The 19,307-nt window shown below is 45.1% G+C and overlaps 1 protein-coding gene across 11 annotated transcripts in view; it reads right to left on the bottom strand.

Annotated features, from left to right (window-relative positions):
• Positions 1 to 19,307, bottom strand: part of SLC39A11 (solute carrier family 39 member 11) — a 373,844-nt gene that overhangs the window by 158,487 nt on the left and 196,050 nt on the right. For all 11 annotated transcript variants that reach the window (XM_060202664.1, XM_060202669.1, XM_060202667.1 and 8 more), the window contains one exon: positions 13,560 to 13,724. In XM_060202664.1, coding sequence (XP_060058647.1) covers positions 13,560 to 13,724 — 165 coding nt within the window. The remainder of the gene's footprint in view (positions 1 to 13,559; positions 13,725 to 19,307) is intronic.

Genomic DNA, 19,307 nt, shown 5'->3' on the forward strand with positions numbered 1-19,307 from the left:
TATCTCCCCCTCCCCTCTAACTTTCTGTCTCTATCCAATAATAAATAAAATTACTTAAAAAGCAAAATATCTATCTGTAGTAGAGACAGGGATAAATAGAGAGAGAAGGGGAGGCAGAGACAGAGAGATAGAGACATCTGCAGCCCTGCTTCACTGCTCATGAAGCTCCCCCTTTGCAGGTGGAAACTGGAGGGGCTTGAACCTGGGTCTTTGCACACAGTGGTATGTGTACTCAACCAGGTGTGCCACCTTAGTGGTTTTTATCACCACCAGTTACATAAGTGGCTTTGAGTGGTGCTGGTTTAGTCATAAACTGAGCCACAGTCACTCTCTGCAGAGAATTCCCCTCCAGTAGTTCTGGAAACAGTGATATGAACCAGAGACAGTGGCATCTGTGTTTTCCCTGGAGGCTTCCCCCCCCCCCTTTTTGTTGCCCTTGTTGTTGTTGTTGTTGGATAGGACAGAGAGAAATCGAGAGAGGAGGGGGAAGACAGAGAAAGATAGACACTTGCAGATCTGCTTCACTATTTGTGAAGTGACCCAGCCTGCAGGTGGGGAGCCGGGGGCTCGAACCAGGATCCTTCTGCTGGTCCTTGTGCTTCGTGCCACATGTGCTTAACCCGCTGCACTATGGCCTGACACTACCCTCTCCTTTTTATTTCTTGTCCCAGAAAGTTTTTGTTTAAGTGTTTCCTCTCCAAATGGACCCTTGCAACACACTAATGTAACTGAATGCTCAGGCCGATGGCATCTACAGTCCCTGGACCCTGTTGCTTCTTAGAAGAAAGAAGGCTTTAATGCAGACTGTCTGTACTGGCCCTGACCATGACCACCGTTGCAGGGGTAGGGGGAGGAGAAGATGGACATGGCAGAGAAACCAAGAGAAAAGAGACAGAGGTCCAAGCTGCATGAACACAGGTCAGCCGTGTCACAGCCCCAGAGGCTGAAAGAGACAAGGGACAGATGGTTCCCTGGAGCTTCCGGTGGGAGCACAAGCCTGCCAACACTTCGACTTTAGCCTGGTGAGGCGGATGGAAGACTTTTGCTCTCTGAACTGTGAGAGAATAAATATGAGATGTGTCCAGCTGCCAAGTTTGTGATTTGCTGCCGCAAGCCTAGAAAGCGATCGAGGATACAATCCCTTGTTCTGTTGCCAACCTGTTTGGGCAATCCAGACAACCCCAAGAAGATGACTTTAGTTGCAAAAAAGTAACTGTTCGCTCTCTGCTTTTCCTTATGGTTAGGGGCGTGAGGTGTGAGAACACTTAGGTAATGCAGGCCCCTCTTCCAGAATGTCCACAGCAGTCATCAATATTGACGAAGGAAAGTTGAGCTGTATCACATGAACTTGCCAAAGAAAAAAAATAAAGATTACCCAATAGGCTTTAAGACTTTGAGAATTATGGTCATTATCATTATTGTTGGGGGCTGGAGGGATGGGAAGCAGAGAACTCTGGTGGTGAATATGGTGTAAGATCATTCCCCTAGAGAAAGATAGAAACAGGCTGTGGGTACAGATCCACCTGCCAATGTTTATGTCCAGCAGAGAAGCAATTACAGAAGCCAGACCTTCCATCTTCTGCAATCCACAAAGAATTTTGGTCTATACTCCTAGAGGGATAAAGAATAGGGAAGCTTCCCATGGAGGGGATAGGACACAGAACTCTGGTGCTGGGAACTGTGTGGAACTGTTCTCTTACAATCTTGTTTATCGTTATTAAATCACTAATAAAAAACGTTTTAATATTCCCCTGAAACCATATAATTTTATCAACCATTATTAAATCACTAAAGTTTTCAAAATAAATAAATAAATAAAGGAAAGTTGAATTGCAGATCTCACACAATAAAATCAAAACCACCCATTATCCTATAGTTTTCATAGTTCCAGGGAGAACCAAACAACATTAATGTGTTGATGTATAAATGTGTGTGTGTGTGTGTGGGGGGGGTTATTCCTGAGACAAAATGATTTCTGATTAAAACCCCAAGCATTTAATTTCCAGCGCTGAAATCTGGTCTGTTAGGAGCCGTCAGTGAGGAGCCTCATAATTAAAACGCCCCGGTGTGCCGTTGTCAAGACACAAGTAGCGACCCCCGGGTCTCTTAAAGTCATGGCAACAACCGGTGAAGAGAATTTGACTCTTGAGAGGTCGAGAACCATCACTTAACTCATACAGACGCTTCCCAAGGAGCTATGGATACAGTTCAGTGGATGATCTGGAGGTATTGGCTCCCTGGCACCCACTTTAACGGTGACGATACTTTCAAAACAACAGGGAGAAGAGCCTATTCACCATATTACTGAGACCCACAGAAGGTAGGCACTCGTCCTCAGCTCCCTTGATGAGTGACATAGCTAAGGGGCCAGAGACAGCTGACCTAGAAGGGAGGTTAGGACCCCAAGTCACCAATCATTTCAGGTGCTTGGCTATTAAGCTTCAGTCTGCGTTGTAACATGGATAAAGAAAATGTCATAGTCCCCACCTGCAGGGAGGAAGCGTCACGAGTGGTGGAGTAGTACTGCATGGCCCCCTCCCCCCACTCCCTCTCTATTTCTCTTGTCTCTATCAAAAGAGGAAGAAGAAAAAAAAAAAGGAAAAAAATGGCAGTGAACTCTTTGTGCAGGCACCGAGCCCCAGCAATAATCCTGATGACAGTCAGTCAGTCAATCAATCAATCATTCATTCATTCAGTCTTGGGCCTTCTTGCAAGAATCTCCATCTAGCAGGAAAGCAGACACATTTCAACAGGTGCCACTTAGAACCGTGACTCTCACATCAGAAGCAGACACCAAATACAGTGAGGTTTCAGGATGACTAGCATTTTTAAATAAATGTGACTAAAAATATACTATCTATGGGCACACCTGGTTGAGCACACACATTACCTTGCTTGAGGACGTGGGTGGTTCGAGCCCCTGCTCCCTACTTGCAGGGGGGATGTTTCATGAGTGGTGAAGCAGGGCTACAGGTATCTATCTCTCTCTCTCTCTCCCTCTCCTCCCCTTAGCTCAATTTCTGTCTTATCTAGTAAACGGCCACTGGGAGTGATGCATTTGTCGTGTTGGCACCAAGTCCCAGAAATAACTCCAGTGGCAACAAAAGAAAAAAAGAATATACTATTTGTATTTCTTTTTAAATTTTTATTATCTTTATTTATTTATTGGATAGAGACTTTCAGAAATCGAGAGGGAAGGGGAGGATAGAGAGACACCTGCAGCCCTGCTTCACCACTCACAAAGCTTTCCCCTACAGGTGGGGACTAGGGGCTCGAACCTGGGTCCTTGTGCATTGTCACATGTGTGCTCAACCAGGTGTGCCACCACCTGGCCCCTTTTATTTACTTCTTATTGGATAGAGACAGAGAGAAAATGAGAGGGGAGGAGAGAGGAGAGGTAGGGAGAGAAAGAAACAGAGAAACACCTGCAGCCTTCATCACTTGTGAAGCTTCCTCCTCTGCAGGTGGGGACCAGGGGCTTGAGTCTGGGTCCTTGTGTGCCATAATGGATGTGCTTAACCAGGTGCGCCACTGCCTGGCCCCTGTATATATATATATTTTTTGCAGTCATCCAGAGTCAGCATTAGCAGAAACCAGTAGTGATCACACACACACACACACACACACACACACACACACACACATACACACCCTCTTAAATGTACAGAGTGCTATTTGAATGTGACGACCTCTAGAATCCTTTCAAGCTCTCAGGGTTGCGTTCCGGCGCACAAAGCAGCAGCAGCGCACTGTTGAGACCGTAAGCTACTCATGAAAAGAGATTAGTAGGAACTCAACTGCTAGTTGATTTTTAACCCCACTTGGACTCAGAACGCAAGCTTGTTTTTCCGAGACCCAGGGATGTTTGGATGGCTCCAAGCCCTTGATTCTGAAAGGCAGTGCACGAAAAAGCCCTTGGAGAGGCATCGTGCTCAGAAGGCTCCAGGCGGGGGTTGCTTTCATAGAAAACCTATTCATCTCCTCAGTGGACCCGTTTCCAGAAGACTTGGAGAACTGCCCTCCCTGGCCCTTCCCTGTATGAACTTAGGTGAAGTCAAGGAAGGAACATGAGTTCTCCACCTTTGGAGTTTATAAGCTTCCCCCACACCTACCAGTCAGGTGAACTGGTCTTCATTGGGCCTGATCACTTCTTTCAGAAGCATTTGCATCTGCTCCTCAAAAGCAGGGCGTCTTTCCTGCTACGGGGTAGTGGAGTCTTTCTGAGGTCTGCAGACACCGACAACTACCTGCAGTGTAACTATCGAATGTGGCTCCTGTTCTTATAAGCAGGTTCCATTCCATGGCTCCTACCAGTGAAGGAGAACTCTGACCACAAAAACTTAAGGACTCTGGTGTGTTGCACCAAAGTAAAAGACTCTGGGGTGGGAGAAGAGGTTTCAGGTCCTGGGACGTGATGGCAGAGGGCCTTGTGGGAGTTGTATTGTTATGTGGAAAACTGAGAAATGTTATGTGTGTACAAACTACTGTATTTTCCTGTTGACTGAAAAACATTAATCCCCCAATAAAAAATTAACTAAAAAAATTAAAAAAAAAAAAAGACCTTAAGGACTGCTCTGTCCTTGCCTTTGACTCTTAACTATCAACCTGTGTGCACAAGTGTCCTCACTTCTACACTTAGCTTCACTGCAGCACAACTTGGAACGGCCAAACTTGGAAGCAACCCAGATGCCCAAACACAGATGAGTGGCTGAGAAAGTGGTGTTACATCTATGTTACAGCAATGGAATACTACTCAGATGTTTAAAATGATGACGTTCATCATGGCTGGGACTTGAAGGGGTCATCTTAAGTGAGATAAGCCAGAAAGAGAGAACGAATAAATGTCAGGTGACTCTCACTGACAGGTGGAACTTAAGAAACAAGGACAGAAATGGGGAACGCAGAGTGAAACATGCAGCAGGTGTGGTGTATTGAACTAAAGCAAAGGACTCTGGAGAAGGGGGGGTGGGCAGGGTGTTGGGTGCACAGTGGTGGAAAATGGCTTGAGTTGGTAAGACTGTTTTAAAGACATCTATCACAGGGAAATGAGAAACAATACCCATGTGTCAACTGTACTGCCAACACTAACACCCAATAAGGTGATTAAAAAGTTAGAAGAAATAATAAAAAGAGACCTCTTGGAGATAGGACAATCAGTACCAAGCTGTCTATTATCCTTTCCTATTAAAATGAACTCCTTCCTTCCTTACTCTCTCTCTTTCTCCTCCTCCTCCTCCTCTCATCGTCGTTGTCCTTTTTTTTTTTTTTGCCTCCAGGTTTATTGCTGAGGCTCAGTGCCTGCACCATGAATCCACTGCTCCTGGAGGCCATTTCTCCCCCTTTTGTTGCCCTTGTTCTTGTAGCCTTGTTGTGGTTATTACTGCTTGATGTTGATGTTGTTGGTTGTTGGATAGGACAGAAAGAAATGGAGAGAGGAGGGGAAGACAGAGAGGGGGAGAGAAAGACAGACACCTGCAGAACTGCTTCACTGTGAAGCGACTCCCCTGCAGGTGGGGAGCTGGGGGCTCGAACTGGGATCCTTATGCCGGTCCTTGCGCTTTGCGCCACCTGCACTTAACCCGCTGCGCTACTGCCCGACCCCCTCTTCTTCTCTATTTTTAAAAATTTAGTTATTCCCTTTTGTTGCCCTTGTTGCTTTATCATTTGATTATTATTGTTGTCGTCATTGTTGGATAGGACAGAGAGAAATGGAGAGAGGAGGGGAAGACAGAGAGGGGGAGAGAAAGATAGACACCTGCAGACCTGTTTCACTGCTTTCGAAGCGACCCCCCCTGCAGATGGGGAGCCGGGGGCTGGAACCAGAATCCTTCCAATGGTCCTTGCTTGCACTTTGCACCACATAAACTCAACCTGCTGCCCTACTGCCTGACTCCCCTCTCTTCTCTTTTTAATATATTATTCCCAGTACATAGACAACTGAAGCAGCAAAGAAAAAAAGTTTTCAAAAAGAAAATCGATTATCCATTTAGTGACTGAGAAATCTGTCTCAGAGTCCAGAGTCTCAGAGAATGTCAAAACACGACTTAAATTTTTAATAAGCCATAAAGGTTAACGTTGAAGGAGAGAGAACTTTTCAGAGATGACCTGGCAACAGGGAGGCTCTAGACATGTTTTCATCAAAGGTTCAGAGGCTGCCAGCAGGAACTGAGAGGGAGCTCACTTCTCTGCAGATGGGAGTAAGAACCAGGAAGTTCTAGGAAGGTGCAGGGAGGCTGGGGGTAGGAGTGGGTGGGCATGGGTGGGAGCAAGGAATAAGGGTGGGGACCTCTGTTAGCATTTAGACTCTTGTTGGTTTCTTTCAGTAACTTTATTTTAAATACTGACTGAGGGCCAGAGCAGATAGCATAATGCTTATGCAAAGAGACTCTCATGCCTGAGGCTTCAAAGTCCCAGGTTCAATCCCCACCCCCACCCTCCACCACCACCATCAGCCAGAGCTGAGCAGTTGCTCTGGTAAAAATAAATTAAATAATTAATATTAACAAAAGTTTTTTTAAAAGTTAAATATTGCTTGAAAAATTGTAGAGAGAGCTACATGTACTTCCTGTCTTCTACATCAGTTCTTCATTCAATATAATTTTAATTAGTGATTTAATAACAGCTTACAAGATTCTAGAATGTCTCTACACTACACACATCATCAAAGCTCTGTGTCCGCCCCCTACCCCCACCTAACGATAACCACCACGGTCCTCACAGAGTCTCAAAACCAGCGTGCATGTCCTGCAAAGGAAGACTGGATACAGAAGTTATGGGACATACATTCAATGGGATACTGCTGTATAGTTGTTTGTTTTTAATGACCACTTTTGTGTCCTGAGACAAAAAACAGAACTGGAGGTGACTGTGAAATAAGTAAGGAAGTGAAAGACAATAGCCAGAAGGTTTTGTTCATTAGATGTGGTATACAGGGTATTAAGACAGGAGCTTGCGAAAATGAAATGAAATGAAATGAAATGAAATGAAATGAAATGAAATGAAATGAAATGAAATGAAATAGTAGCCAAAAAAAAAAAAACCACTTAGGAGCTGGGGGTTCACAGATGTTTCCCTTCAGTTCAGACTTCCATCTCCAACTTGCCCACCCAACTGCCAAGTTCCTATTTCCACCTGAACATCAGCCGGCCATCAAACCTCACACAGTCTCACTGAACTGGGTTCTTCATGTCCCAGTCTGATGCTGGCCCCAGTTACCGTGCGGTCCCTCCCCGCTCAGAAGTCAACTCCCTCCCTGTGGCTGGTCAGTCGCACAGCTTCCTCCAGATTCCTCTCTCGTACACACACACACACACACACACACACACACACACAGCGTGTATCTGACCCATCGGAACTCACTGGCCTCTCTCTCTCTCTTTTTAATATTTATTTATTTATTTATTTATTTACTCCCTTTTGTTGCCCTTGTTGTTTTACTGTTGTAGTTATTATTGTTGTTGTTATTGATGTCGTCGTTGTTGGATAGGACAGAGAGAAATGGAGAGAGGAGAGGAAGACAGAGAGGGGGAGAGAAAGACAGACACCTGCAGACCTGCTTCACCGCCTGTGAAGCGACTCCCCTGCAGGTGGGGAGCCGGGGGCTCAAACTGGGATCCTTCCGCCAGTCCTTGCGCTTTTTGCTATGTGCATTTAAGCCATAGCATTTGTGCTACCGCCCGACTCCCTGGTCTCACTTTCAATGACACCCAGGAGGGGATGCTTCTATACTCCATGAGATTACAGACACCATCACCTTCAACCTGGAGTCCTGCCACGGCCCCCTTGAAGATCTTCCTGATTCTCCCATTTCCCCCCTCCCCGGCCCAGTCTGAGAGTCCAGCAGCTAGAGAGAAAATTTTATTTATTTTTTTTAAATAAAGAACTTTCTAATATATTTATTTATTTATCAGACAGAGACAGAAATCTAGAGAGAAAGGGGATACAGAGAGGGGGAGAGAAGAGAGGAAAGAAAAGATAGACACCTGCATTACTGCTTCACCACTTACAAAGCTTCCTCCCTGCAGGCAGGGACTGGGGGCCTGAACCTGGGCCCTTATTATTGCTGGGGCTCGGTGCCTGCACCATGAATCCACTGCCCCTGGAGGCCATATTTTCCCCCACTGTTTGTTGCCCTTGTTGTTGTCGTTATTGTTATTGTTGCCACTGATGTTGTCATTGTTGGATAGGACAGAGAAAAGTGGAGAGAGGAAGGGAAGACAGAGAGGGGAGAGAAAGACAGACACCTGCAGATCAGCTTCACCGCTTATGAGGTGACCCCTCTGCAAGTGGGGAGCTGAGGGCTCGAACCGGGATCCTTACACCGGTCCTTGAGCTTCACGCCAAGTGCGCTCAACCCACTGTGCTACCACCCGACTCCTGGTAACATGAGTTTTCAATCAGGTGTGCCTGCTCCCAGTCCTGAGAGGCCCTGTTCAAGCACAACTCGGATCTCAGGCTTCTCGGTTCAAAATCCCAACGTGGCCCACCTATCACGGGAGGAAAACTAAGAGCCACTGACAGGATGCTTGTGAGTTCCAGGAGGTGGTGAAGGTGACCTCTCTGTCATCAGTCGGTAGCCCCATGGCTCCCACTCATCCTGCTCCAGCCACCCTGGACTCCTGGCCACTCCTTGGTGGCACTAGCAGGCTCCAGGCTCAGGCCCAAGCACAGACTGGTCTCTCTACCTAGTTCAGCCACTGCCACCCCACCCCCAGACCCACAGCGCTGACTCAGATGCAAAGAACCCCACTTTGACCACTCTGTTTAAAATTCTAATTCCTTTCTGTGCACCCACTGCCACCTCTACCCTGCTAAACTTTTCTTTCTTCTTCTTTTTTTCCTTTTATTTTTAGAAAAATAATTCTCACACTCCTGTCACCAGAGGTCTATGTCCCCATCCCCACCTCCACAGATAACCACTATAGTTCTCCCAGTCTTAAATATAGGTTGACTTTCTTTTTTTTTTCACATTTGTATGTTCCATTGTCTGTATTCCGCATAGGAGTGAAACCATTCTGGAGATGTTCTTCACCTCCTTAACTTGCTTCACTAAAGTTGTCATCTCCAATTTCACTCACTTTATCCCAAAGGGCATAACATCATCTTTTTTATTGCTGAGGTTGATTTAATTAAGTTATTTAATGATAATAATTGATGTAATGATAATTAATTTAATGATAATGAGATTGGTTTAATGGTTATCTCCATTGAGCCTATGTCCCATAACTTTTTTTTTTTTTTGCCTCCAGGGTTATTGCTGGGGCTCAGTGCCTGCACCATGAATCCACAGCTCCTGGAGGCCATTTCTTTCCCCCTTTTGTTGCCCTTGTTGCTGTAGCCTTGATGTGGTCATTATTGTTATTGTCGACGTCGTTCGTTGTCGGATAGGACAGAAAGAAATGGAGAGAGGAGGGGAAGACAGACAGGGGGAGATAAAGATAGACACCTGCAGACCTGCTTCACCGCCTGTGAAGGGATTCCTCTGCAGGTGGAGAAGACAGGGGCTTGAACTGGGATCCTTGATGCCTGCCGGTCCTTGCGCTTTGCGCCACGTGCGCTTAACCTGCTGTGCTACCTACCGCCTTATCCCCGTCCCATAACTTTTTTATCCAGTCATCTGTCAAAGGGCATTTCGGTTGTTTCCAGGTTTTTGCTGTTGTGAATAAAGCTGCTCTGAACATGGGGGTGCATAGATCCCTTCGAATTTTTATTATATATTTTGAGTGTATGCCCTGGAGTGGAATTGCTGGAACATAAGGTATTTCCATTTGTATCTGTTTAAGGGTTCTCCATACTGTTCTTCACAATGGCTGCACCAGCAGTGCAGTGGAGCTCCTCTCTCTCCACATCCTCTCCAACACTTCTTTTGTCTTATTGATGGAGCCCATCCTCACAGGTGTGAGGTGGAATCTCAGTGTGGTTTTGATTTGCATTTCTCTGATGAGGAGTGAACTGGAGCATTTCTGCATGTCTGTGGGCCATGGGCATCTCTTCTTTAGAGAACCTTCCAGGCTAGCTTCGCGGGTGGGAGAGACGACCAGGGACTCATGGCTGAGTGGTACACAGTTCAGTCTTTATTCATGTGGAACGCAGTACAGTCTAAACTATCTCTAATCACAATCTTGTCCATATATATCCTGAGGTGGAACTGTCAGGTCCGAAGAGGATGTACGTAGGATAGGGGGTGGGGAGAAGGAAAAAATGTGCAAAACAGTGAGGATTAAACCAATGCCCTGGAGGCAGGGCGGTGCTTAGTTAACACTGGTCATGTAAATAGAATACAGTGTTAAGCAGGGGGGATTAAACCAATGAAACAGAAGGGGTCTTAGAAGCAGAATTTAGAAGCAGACCAACAAGCATTCCGTCTATTCACATTCTTCTGCCCACTTTTTTGATTGGCTGTTCTTTTTGTTGAGTTGTGTGTGTTCTTTATACACGTTTAATTTCAACCACTTGTCTGAAATGTGGTGTGAAAATATCTTCTCCAAGAGAGCGTACTCTGACTTTCCAGCAAAATGAGTCAGGAAACCAGCGAGCATATGGGGACATGGACGGGAGGGGAGATATGGTTCAGGGAAGCTTATCCCTGACGCTCAGATCTTCATCTAAGAACAATTTTTTGTTCTTGGGGGTGGGAAGAGAATTTCCATGGATACTTCTAGCAGTTCTGTTATCTTGTAAAGCTCTAAGTCCATGCAAGCCATCTTTACCCTTTTCCAGCTGGGTAAGAAAGGGCTCTTGGACATCAGGAAGATGATTATTATTGTGAATGAAAGGCCAGTGTAAGTCACTTCCCCTGCTGATGATAAATGAACATTCACAAAGTGAAAGTGGCTGTGGGGTGTTCAGACTGACCTTGACAGAGTCCGTGGTCTTTAAGATATGGAGAGTGAGTGTGACCACACCTAGCTGCCACCAGGGGAAATTCATTTTTGCCATTTTTGTATGTTGGGGTCCCACCTAAGACTTCCTCTCAGATCCACAGAGTAGAAAGCTTTTGAAAACCAATTCCATGAGTTTATTCACAACCCAAAGGAGTCAATTGGGAAATGAAAAACAGCTAGAGAGCAATTAGGGTGAAAGGCTTTGTGATTACATGATAGAAGCTCCTACAGTCAGGATAGAAATAAGAGGGGGAGGCTGGCGGCAGCACAATGGATTCAGTGCGCATGGCACGAAGCATAAGGGCTGGCGTAAGGATCCCGGTTAGAGCCCCCAGCTCCCTACCTGGGGATGGGGGGGGGGGTTGCTTCACAAGTAGTGAAGCAGGCCTGCAGGTATCTATCTTTCTCTCCTCTGTCTTCCCCTCCTTCCTCCACTTCTCTCTGTTCTATCCAACAACAATAGCAGCTATGACAACAGTAATAATAACAACTATAACAAGGGCAACAAAATGGGAAAAATAGCCTCCAGGAGCAGTGGATTCGTGGTGTAGGCACCAAGCCCCAGTGATAACCCTGGAGGAAAAAAAAAAAAAAAGCCGGGTGGTGGTGCACCTGGTTGAGCGCACATGTTACAGTGCACAAGGCCCCAGGTTCGGACCCCAGTTCTCACCTGCGGGGGGAAGCTTCACAAGTGGTGAAGCAGGGCTGCAGGTGTGTCTCTCTGTCTCTCACCCTCTCTATCCCTCCCTCTCCTCTCGATTTCTGACTGTCTCTATCCAATAAATAATTAAAAATTTTTTAAAAAGAAAGATATTAGAAAAAAAGAAGAGGAAAGTACCTCCCATCTGCAGAAAGTTCCAAGTTTAAACAGTAATTAGGCACAGAGTTTGAGACAGATTTTTTTAAAACATTAGACTCTAAATGACAGAGGAAAATGTCCATCCTTCACAAATAAGCCTCCCCAGAGTCTCCACTGAGCAAGCAAAATGATGCTCAAATGACCCATGAAGGAATAAACTAGGTTTGGTTAAGGCCTTCATTCAGACAGTACTAAACCCGGAGGTAACAGGACATCATTACAGGACCATAAAGAGAGCACATACTTAGGGCAACAGGTGAACCCTGCGAGGTCTACAAGGACTGAGTTAATGCAGCCCCAGGGGTGCACTCAGACCAATGTCATCACTCACACTGGAGTTTCCATGCAATGAGAGAGGGATCTGAATGCTGAGACCCTGGATGCCACAGCTAGATGAGAGCATAGGCCCTTAATTAACACTAATCACAGCTACTGTTTTCTCAAAACCTCTTATGGCTTAAGTGCTGATGGGAAAAGCTAAGGTTCAGAGAGCTCAAGCAACTTGTCAGGATAAACTAGCTAGTAAACAGCAGATAGAACCCAAGGTGTTTCTCCCCTCCCCCATGCCTTTTTTTTTTTTTAACCAGAGCTCTGTTCACCTCTGGCTAGCAGTGGTACAGGGGATTGAACCTGGGATGTTGGAACATCAAACATAAAAATCTTTTTGCATAACTATTATGCTGTCTCCCCTACCTAAAAGACCTGTTTGTTTATGAGAAAGAGAAGAGATAGAACATCACTGGGATGTTGGGAATTAAACTCAGGACCTCATGTTTGAGGGTCCAACACTCTACCCATTATGCCATCTCTTGGGCTCCAAGAAGTTTCTTACAGTCAGTCAATTTCTTCTCCTTTTTCTTGACAATGTCTTTATTCTTTTTGAAACATGTGTTTTCTAATTAAATGAAACTTTTCATGGGGAGAAAACACCATTTTTTTTTCTCAAAGGAAATCCAAAGACACAAAATAGATTACTCCAAGACGTTAAAAAGGAAAAGATCAGTAAGGCTATTTTAGAAATATGCTTTGCCACTAAAAACAAACAAACAAACAACAAACAGTAATCCAAATCACTGTTAACCTGTATGACATTCAAAATTCTTAAAAAAAAATAACATTCAGAAGAATCAGAGACATCCCAGTTTTATAAAGGTTTACTCCCCAGTGACCAGCAGTTCTGAATTTGTGCTCCAAATAACTTGATATCAAACATGTTAAGAACGGAACTCACAGGTAGAAAGAGGAGTGAAGGTATCTGAAGAAATGAGATTTTTTTTTTTTTTACTAGAGCACTGCTCAGCTCTGGCTGATGGTGATGGTGTATGTATGGGGGACTGAATCTGAGACCTTGGGGCCTCAGACAAGAGAGTCTGTTTTGCATAACCATTATGCTATCTCCCCTGTCCACAATGAGAACTCTCTCTCTCTCTCTCACTATATCTATATATCTTAAATTTTTTTAATCTTTATTTATTGGATAGAGACAGCTAGAAATCAAGAGGGAAGGGGGTGCTAGAGAAGGAGAGAGACAGAGAGACACCTGCAGCCCTACTTCACCACTTACAAAACTTTCCCCCTGCAGGTGGGGACCAGGGGCTTGAACCCAGGTCCTGTGCATTGTAATATGTGTGCTCAACCAGGTGTGCCACCACACAGCTTTTTAACACACAATGATCTATGGAGAACAAGCGACCCCAAATACAGAGCCAGGAAAGATGTGCACCCCCTCTCCTGTGTCCCTTGAGAGTCCCCCCGTCACAAGCATGTCACTGAGTGACCACATGGCTTTACCATCAGGCACATGGGGCTCAGCTCACCTGGAATATTGTGGATGGTGATGGCCAGGATGAGTAGCGAGATCCTCCGCCAGCTGCCGCCACCCGGTAGAGCAGAGGCCCCTTGAGAAGGCGCCGGGGCAGCCGGGCCCTCAGGAAGGACCGACGTCTTCTTCCTCTGATATGCCTCTCCGTTCTCGCTCTTGTCTGAGCAAAAAAAAGAGAGGGGCGGGAGAGAAAGCCAGTTGAAAACACGAATGCCAGTACCTGGGCAAGTGGCAGCCACAGCAGGAGCAAGCTCTCAAGGCGGGGAGAGGATCTAACTTCCCATCAGGTCTTGTATCCTTTGATCTTGCCCTTCAGTCCTTCATTTTCTCTCTATTGAGTAAACATTCACTGACTTGTCAAGGGAAAGATGACTCAGCATGGATTCTGAACCTAGAGGGGCATGAGACGTAAGAGCAGTTGCGGTGTGCAGTGTGAGAATGGGACAAGGAAGCACTCAGACAGACAGACAAAGAAGCAATCGTAGTCAAAGTCCTAAAAGGTAGTCTGACCTTCAAGAGACATGTACAGTACTCACCCCTTGGACTTTATGAGCTAGTTCACTTTACATTTATTATTATTATTATTACAAATTCTCCTTTTAAAAATCTCTACTGGGGGGTGTTTAGAGAGGTAACTCAGCAGTACAGGGCATGTTTTGAATGTATGAGACCCTACAGTCAATCCCTAGAATTGCATAAGAACAAGAGAGAGAAAAACAAACAGAAAACCATGGAGTGGTACTCTGGTCTCTTTCTCCCATACAAAATACCTTTGGGGGGGCCAGGCAGTAGCACACCAGAAGAAAGGCAGATAGTGTGAAGTGTAAAGACCCGTTCAAGCCCCCCAGTTCCCCATCTGCAGGGGGAAAGCTTTGCTAGAGGTGAAGCAGGTCTGCAGGAGTCTATGTTTCTCTCCTCTTCCTGTCTTCCTCTCCTCTCTTGATTTCTCTCTGTCCTATCCAACAACAGCAGCAGCAGCAAGCAACAACAATGGAGAAAAGATGGCCACCAGGAGCAGTGGATACATAGTACAGGCACTGAGCCCCAGCGATAACCCTGGAGGCAAAAAAAAAAAAAAAAAGAACCCTTTGGGTGGCGGGAGCATTGGATGGAAGTCATCCAACAGAATACACATTACCAAATGCAAGGACGTGCATGGGGAGGGTAGTTTCAGGAGCAATGGAGCAGAGCTTCAGGTGTGTCTCTCTCCCCTTCTCTTAATCTATTGCCCTCTGTCAAAAATAACAAGGAAAAAAAGAATGTCAGCTAAGAATGATGATGGAGCCCTGCAAGCACCAAGCTCCAGTGATAACCCTGGTAGCAAATAAATAAATAACTAAAAATTCCTTGGGGTATATACCTGAAGGAAGTTGTTTCTTAGGGTTAGACTTGTGGAAAAGGATTCCTAGGAAAAGAATGTCCTAACTGAATCTTAAACACAGTAACAGGAGTGGAAAGAAGACTCTCCTACATTCACAGCTACCTGTAAACACAACTCAGAGGTCATGACATGCACAGGGCATCAGACCATGTTTCTAGAAGCTCAATCATGAATAGAGTAAATATGCATCAGCTTAGTTTGGGCTATATTCCTAGGGGATTATTAGTGCTCCCTCCTAGGGATATATCCTAAGGACTCCCTACCACCCAACCAAAAAAGATATGTGTACATCTATGTTCATAGCAGCACAATTTGTAATAGCTAAAACCTGGAAGCAAACCAGGTGCCCAACGACAGATGAGTGGCTGAGAAAGCTGTGGTATATATACACAATGGAATACTATGCAGCTATCAAGAACAATGAACCCACCTTCTCTGACCCATCTTGGATGGAGCTAGAAGGGATTATGTTACGTGAGATAAGTCAGAAAAACACAGATGAGTATGTGGCAATACCACTCATCGATAGAAGTTGAGAAAGAAAAGCAGAAAGGGGAACTAAAAGCAGAATTTGACCGAGTTTGGAGTAGGGCACCAACGTAAAAATCTCTGGGTGGAGGGTGAGAGTTCAGTTTCACTGGGGGGAGGAGAGCAGACCTTTGGTGTTAATATACACTCCTATTAACTCACAGTCTCACAAATAACTATTTAATTAGGATGAGAGGGGGGAAATGGATTGAATGTCTCACACTTTTTGATGCATAGACCACAGCTCAGAGTTCATGTTCCTTCAGTCTAAGCACTTAATATTTCAAACTGGTAATCAGACTGAATTTTAACAGTGGGATCAAACTGTTAGTATATTTCTAATAATGACTTGTTCTTTGAAATATTAAGTCTCCTAAAAGCTTAGACCAGGGAAAACAGAAGCAACTGGTGGTGTTACTTTGTAAGATACAGCTATATGTAAATAGCATGAAAGGACATAAATTATGGTGAGGTCTTGTATAATACAGCAAATCCTAACATTGGGATTTTCAAAGTTAACCCAATTGCCAAATAATTTGGTTATAGCAATAACTATCTATTGCCTTCTTAAACCCTAAGACAGCAGGAACCTTCCCCTTTTTCTATAAAGCCCATATTTCTCCCAGGCCTGGAACCTCTAGGGTGAGACCACTTTCCTGCATGCTTCTCTCAAGTCATACCAACTGATACTGCATCTGCTGATCCCAACCTTATCACTGCAACCAGTACCACCTCATCATGCTTTACTTCAGACTGTGTCCAGAGACGTCAGGCATGGAACATCAACCCTTCAGCTTCATTACTCTGCCACTAGGTTCCAGATGCCACCAGGTACCATGAACCTGACTTCCCTGGGCAGATGACCCCATCATGTGTTCTGGAGTCTCACCTCCCCAGAGCCCTGCTCCACACTAGGGAAAGAGAGAGGCAGGCTGGGAGTATGGATCCACCTGCCAACGCCCATGTTCAGCAGGGAAGCAATTACAGAAGCCAGACCTTCCACCTTCTGCATCCCATAATGACCCTGGGTCCATACTCCCAGAGGGATAAAGAACAGGAAAGCTATCAGGGGAGGGAATGGGATATGGAGATCTGGGAGTGGGAATTGCATGGAAATGTACCCCTCTTATCCTATGGTCTTGTCAATATTTCCATTTTATAAATGAATAAAAGGAAACTGACCAGACATATGAGATTCCAAAGCCCATCACCACAAAAGATGAAGTTAAAGCCAGTTTAGGTATTAGCTAAGTAGAGACAGAAATGCATCTGGTCACAAAAGGTTCTAACTCTGGGTTTCCTGCCAATAAGACAGAGAACAGCAGAGCTGGGGGGGGGGGTACCTCTAGCAAATTCCAGAATCAGGCGTGTTTCACAGGAGGCAGAAAGACCTATTAACCAAGGCACGGAGTCATGCCTTGGTTGCAGCATCTTTAGTGGGGAAGGGGAGGCTGTGAATGGCTGGCGTATGCGTGAGAGTCAAATAAGCCACCATTTGGCAGCAGCCACTAATGAGTCAGCAAAGAGGAAAATTAGTCTAAATAAATCATTCCAGAAAGGACAGATCCATTCTGAGAAAAGACTCCTCATCCCTTCCCTGGTAATAGGCAAGTTAAACCCTCAGGGTGTAGGGTACCAAAGTAAAAACCATGGGTTGAGGGTTGAGGGTGGATGTTCTTTGATATGCTGACTCTCTTAAAAGCTGAGACTAGGGAGAACAGAAGCAAGCAGTGGCACAGCTATATACAAATGATGTCAAAGGACATAAATTATGGTGATGACGTACATGATACAGCAAATCCTAACCAAGAGATTTTTCAAAGTTAACCCAACTGCCACATAATGTGACTATAGTCTTCTTATTATCTTCTTAAACCCTAAGAAAGAAGGAACCTCCTACTTCCTCTATAGAACCTATATTTCCCCAGTTCTAGGACCTGTAGAGTGGGGCTCACTTTCCTGCATGCTTCTCTCAATTCATACCAAATGATATTCCAACCTAATCAATGCAATGAGTACTACCTCAGCATGCTTCACTTCAGACTGTGTCCAGAGACGTCAGGCATGGAATGTCAACCCTTCACCCTCATTACTTGGGTGAGACCTTTCCTTTTATGGTATTCTCAAATTACATTCCAGAAGGTTCACTACCTAACAAAATCCTAAAACCTAGATATAGACCAGGTCCCATAAGATAGAGCGTATGTTCACACGCGTCCATAAATTAGGGCAAAATAAATACCTGAAAGCAAAAATACACAATAGTCTGTAGTGAGTCAGTAAAAAGTTCATAATGAAATAGTCTCTACTTAGACTTAGATACCCTCCTCACCTACTTCCTAGTACAGTTCTCTCAGCTCACTCCAAAGCTAACCTCATCAAAGCAAGAAATGCAAAAGCTGAATAAGGGCAAGAGACTGGCATACTTTATTGATGACTCTTTAGTCACTATCAGTCCACCCCATCAGCTGGGGCCCTATTCAGGGAGATTCCCAAACAGACATAATGAGCCTAGACCTCGAATAAATCCCTCTCTCCATTGTTATTGATGATTCTATCAAGAACAACACAACACACCCCTTTGTGGGCCCCCATAGGACCTTGCCCTCAACTTGGATCAACAATGGTAGACAATGTTCCATCCTCCGAAGGGAGGCTGGACAATATACTTTATGCTACACCTGAGGAAGATGGGTCCTGATATTGGGGCAGCTTGGAATGTTCTTACTTATGACCACAGAATGTGAGCTCAGATCTACAGGGATGCAGAGGTCACATAGGCTCCTAAGCTGAATATGGGCCCTAGATCACAACAAATTGATGGGGTTTACAGTGAACGATATTTATACACCTTTCCTATATTTAGGAGCTACTCTCTTCCCTGATCCAGCTTTCTGGTCCTCTGCCAGCCATGACATCACCTCCCCAGACAATAATTAGGATCCACCTACATATCAGATTTCAGGCTCAGGCAAAAAAACAAACAAACAAACAAACAAACAAAAAAAAACTAGTATAGCCACAGGCCCTTTGGAATGTAACTAAAATATGCCTAATAGCTTTCTACAAAATGGAGGGTCCCCCCAACTCTTCATCTGCACTATTCCGGCCTTTAGGTCCATGACTGCTCAACAATTTGTTTGGCTTTGTATGTTAACTCTCTTTTCAGCCACCAGGTTCCAGATGCTAGCAGGATGCCTACCAGACTTCCCTGGACAGACAACCCTACCAATGTGTCCTGGAGCTCCCCAGAGCCCTTTCTCACTAGGGAAAGAGAGAGACAGGCTGGGAGTATGGATCGACCTGTCAACACCCATGTTCAGTGGGGAAGCAATTACAGAAGCCAGACCTTCCACCTTCTGCATCCCACAATGACCTTGGGTCCATATTCCCAGAGGGTTAAAGAATAGGGAAGCTATCAGGGGAGGGGATGGGATACAGAGTTCTGGTGGTGGGAATTGTGTGAAGTTGTACCCCTCTTATCCTATGGTTTAGTCAATGTCTCCTTTTTATAAATAAAAAATTAAATAAATTTTAAGAAAACCCTCAGGGCTTACCCAGAAAAACATCCACGTCTGGGAAATGGATGACCTGCCAACAGAGGCCATGGCCAACATCAAGAGCGGGGTGGAAGATTGGATGAGACTGACAAGAACCCTGGACAGAGGACAGGTCTACAGTCTGACGCACACGACACACAAGTCACGACACACAAGCCTTGCTGCCCAGGTAAACAAACACTTTCCTGAATCAGCATTTGACTTCCTCCTCCTGCCAAAGGTCTCAGAGCCTCTAGACCAGTGGCTCTAAGACTATCTCTCAGACATTTTGGAT

Source organism: Erinaceus europaeus, chromosome 12 (assembly GCF_950295315.1).
Source record: "Erinaceus europaeus chromosome 12, mEriEur2.1, whole genome shotgun sequence".
NCBI lineage: Eukaryota > Metazoa > Chordata > Mammalia > Eulipotyphla > Erinaceidae > Erinaceus > Erinaceus europaeus.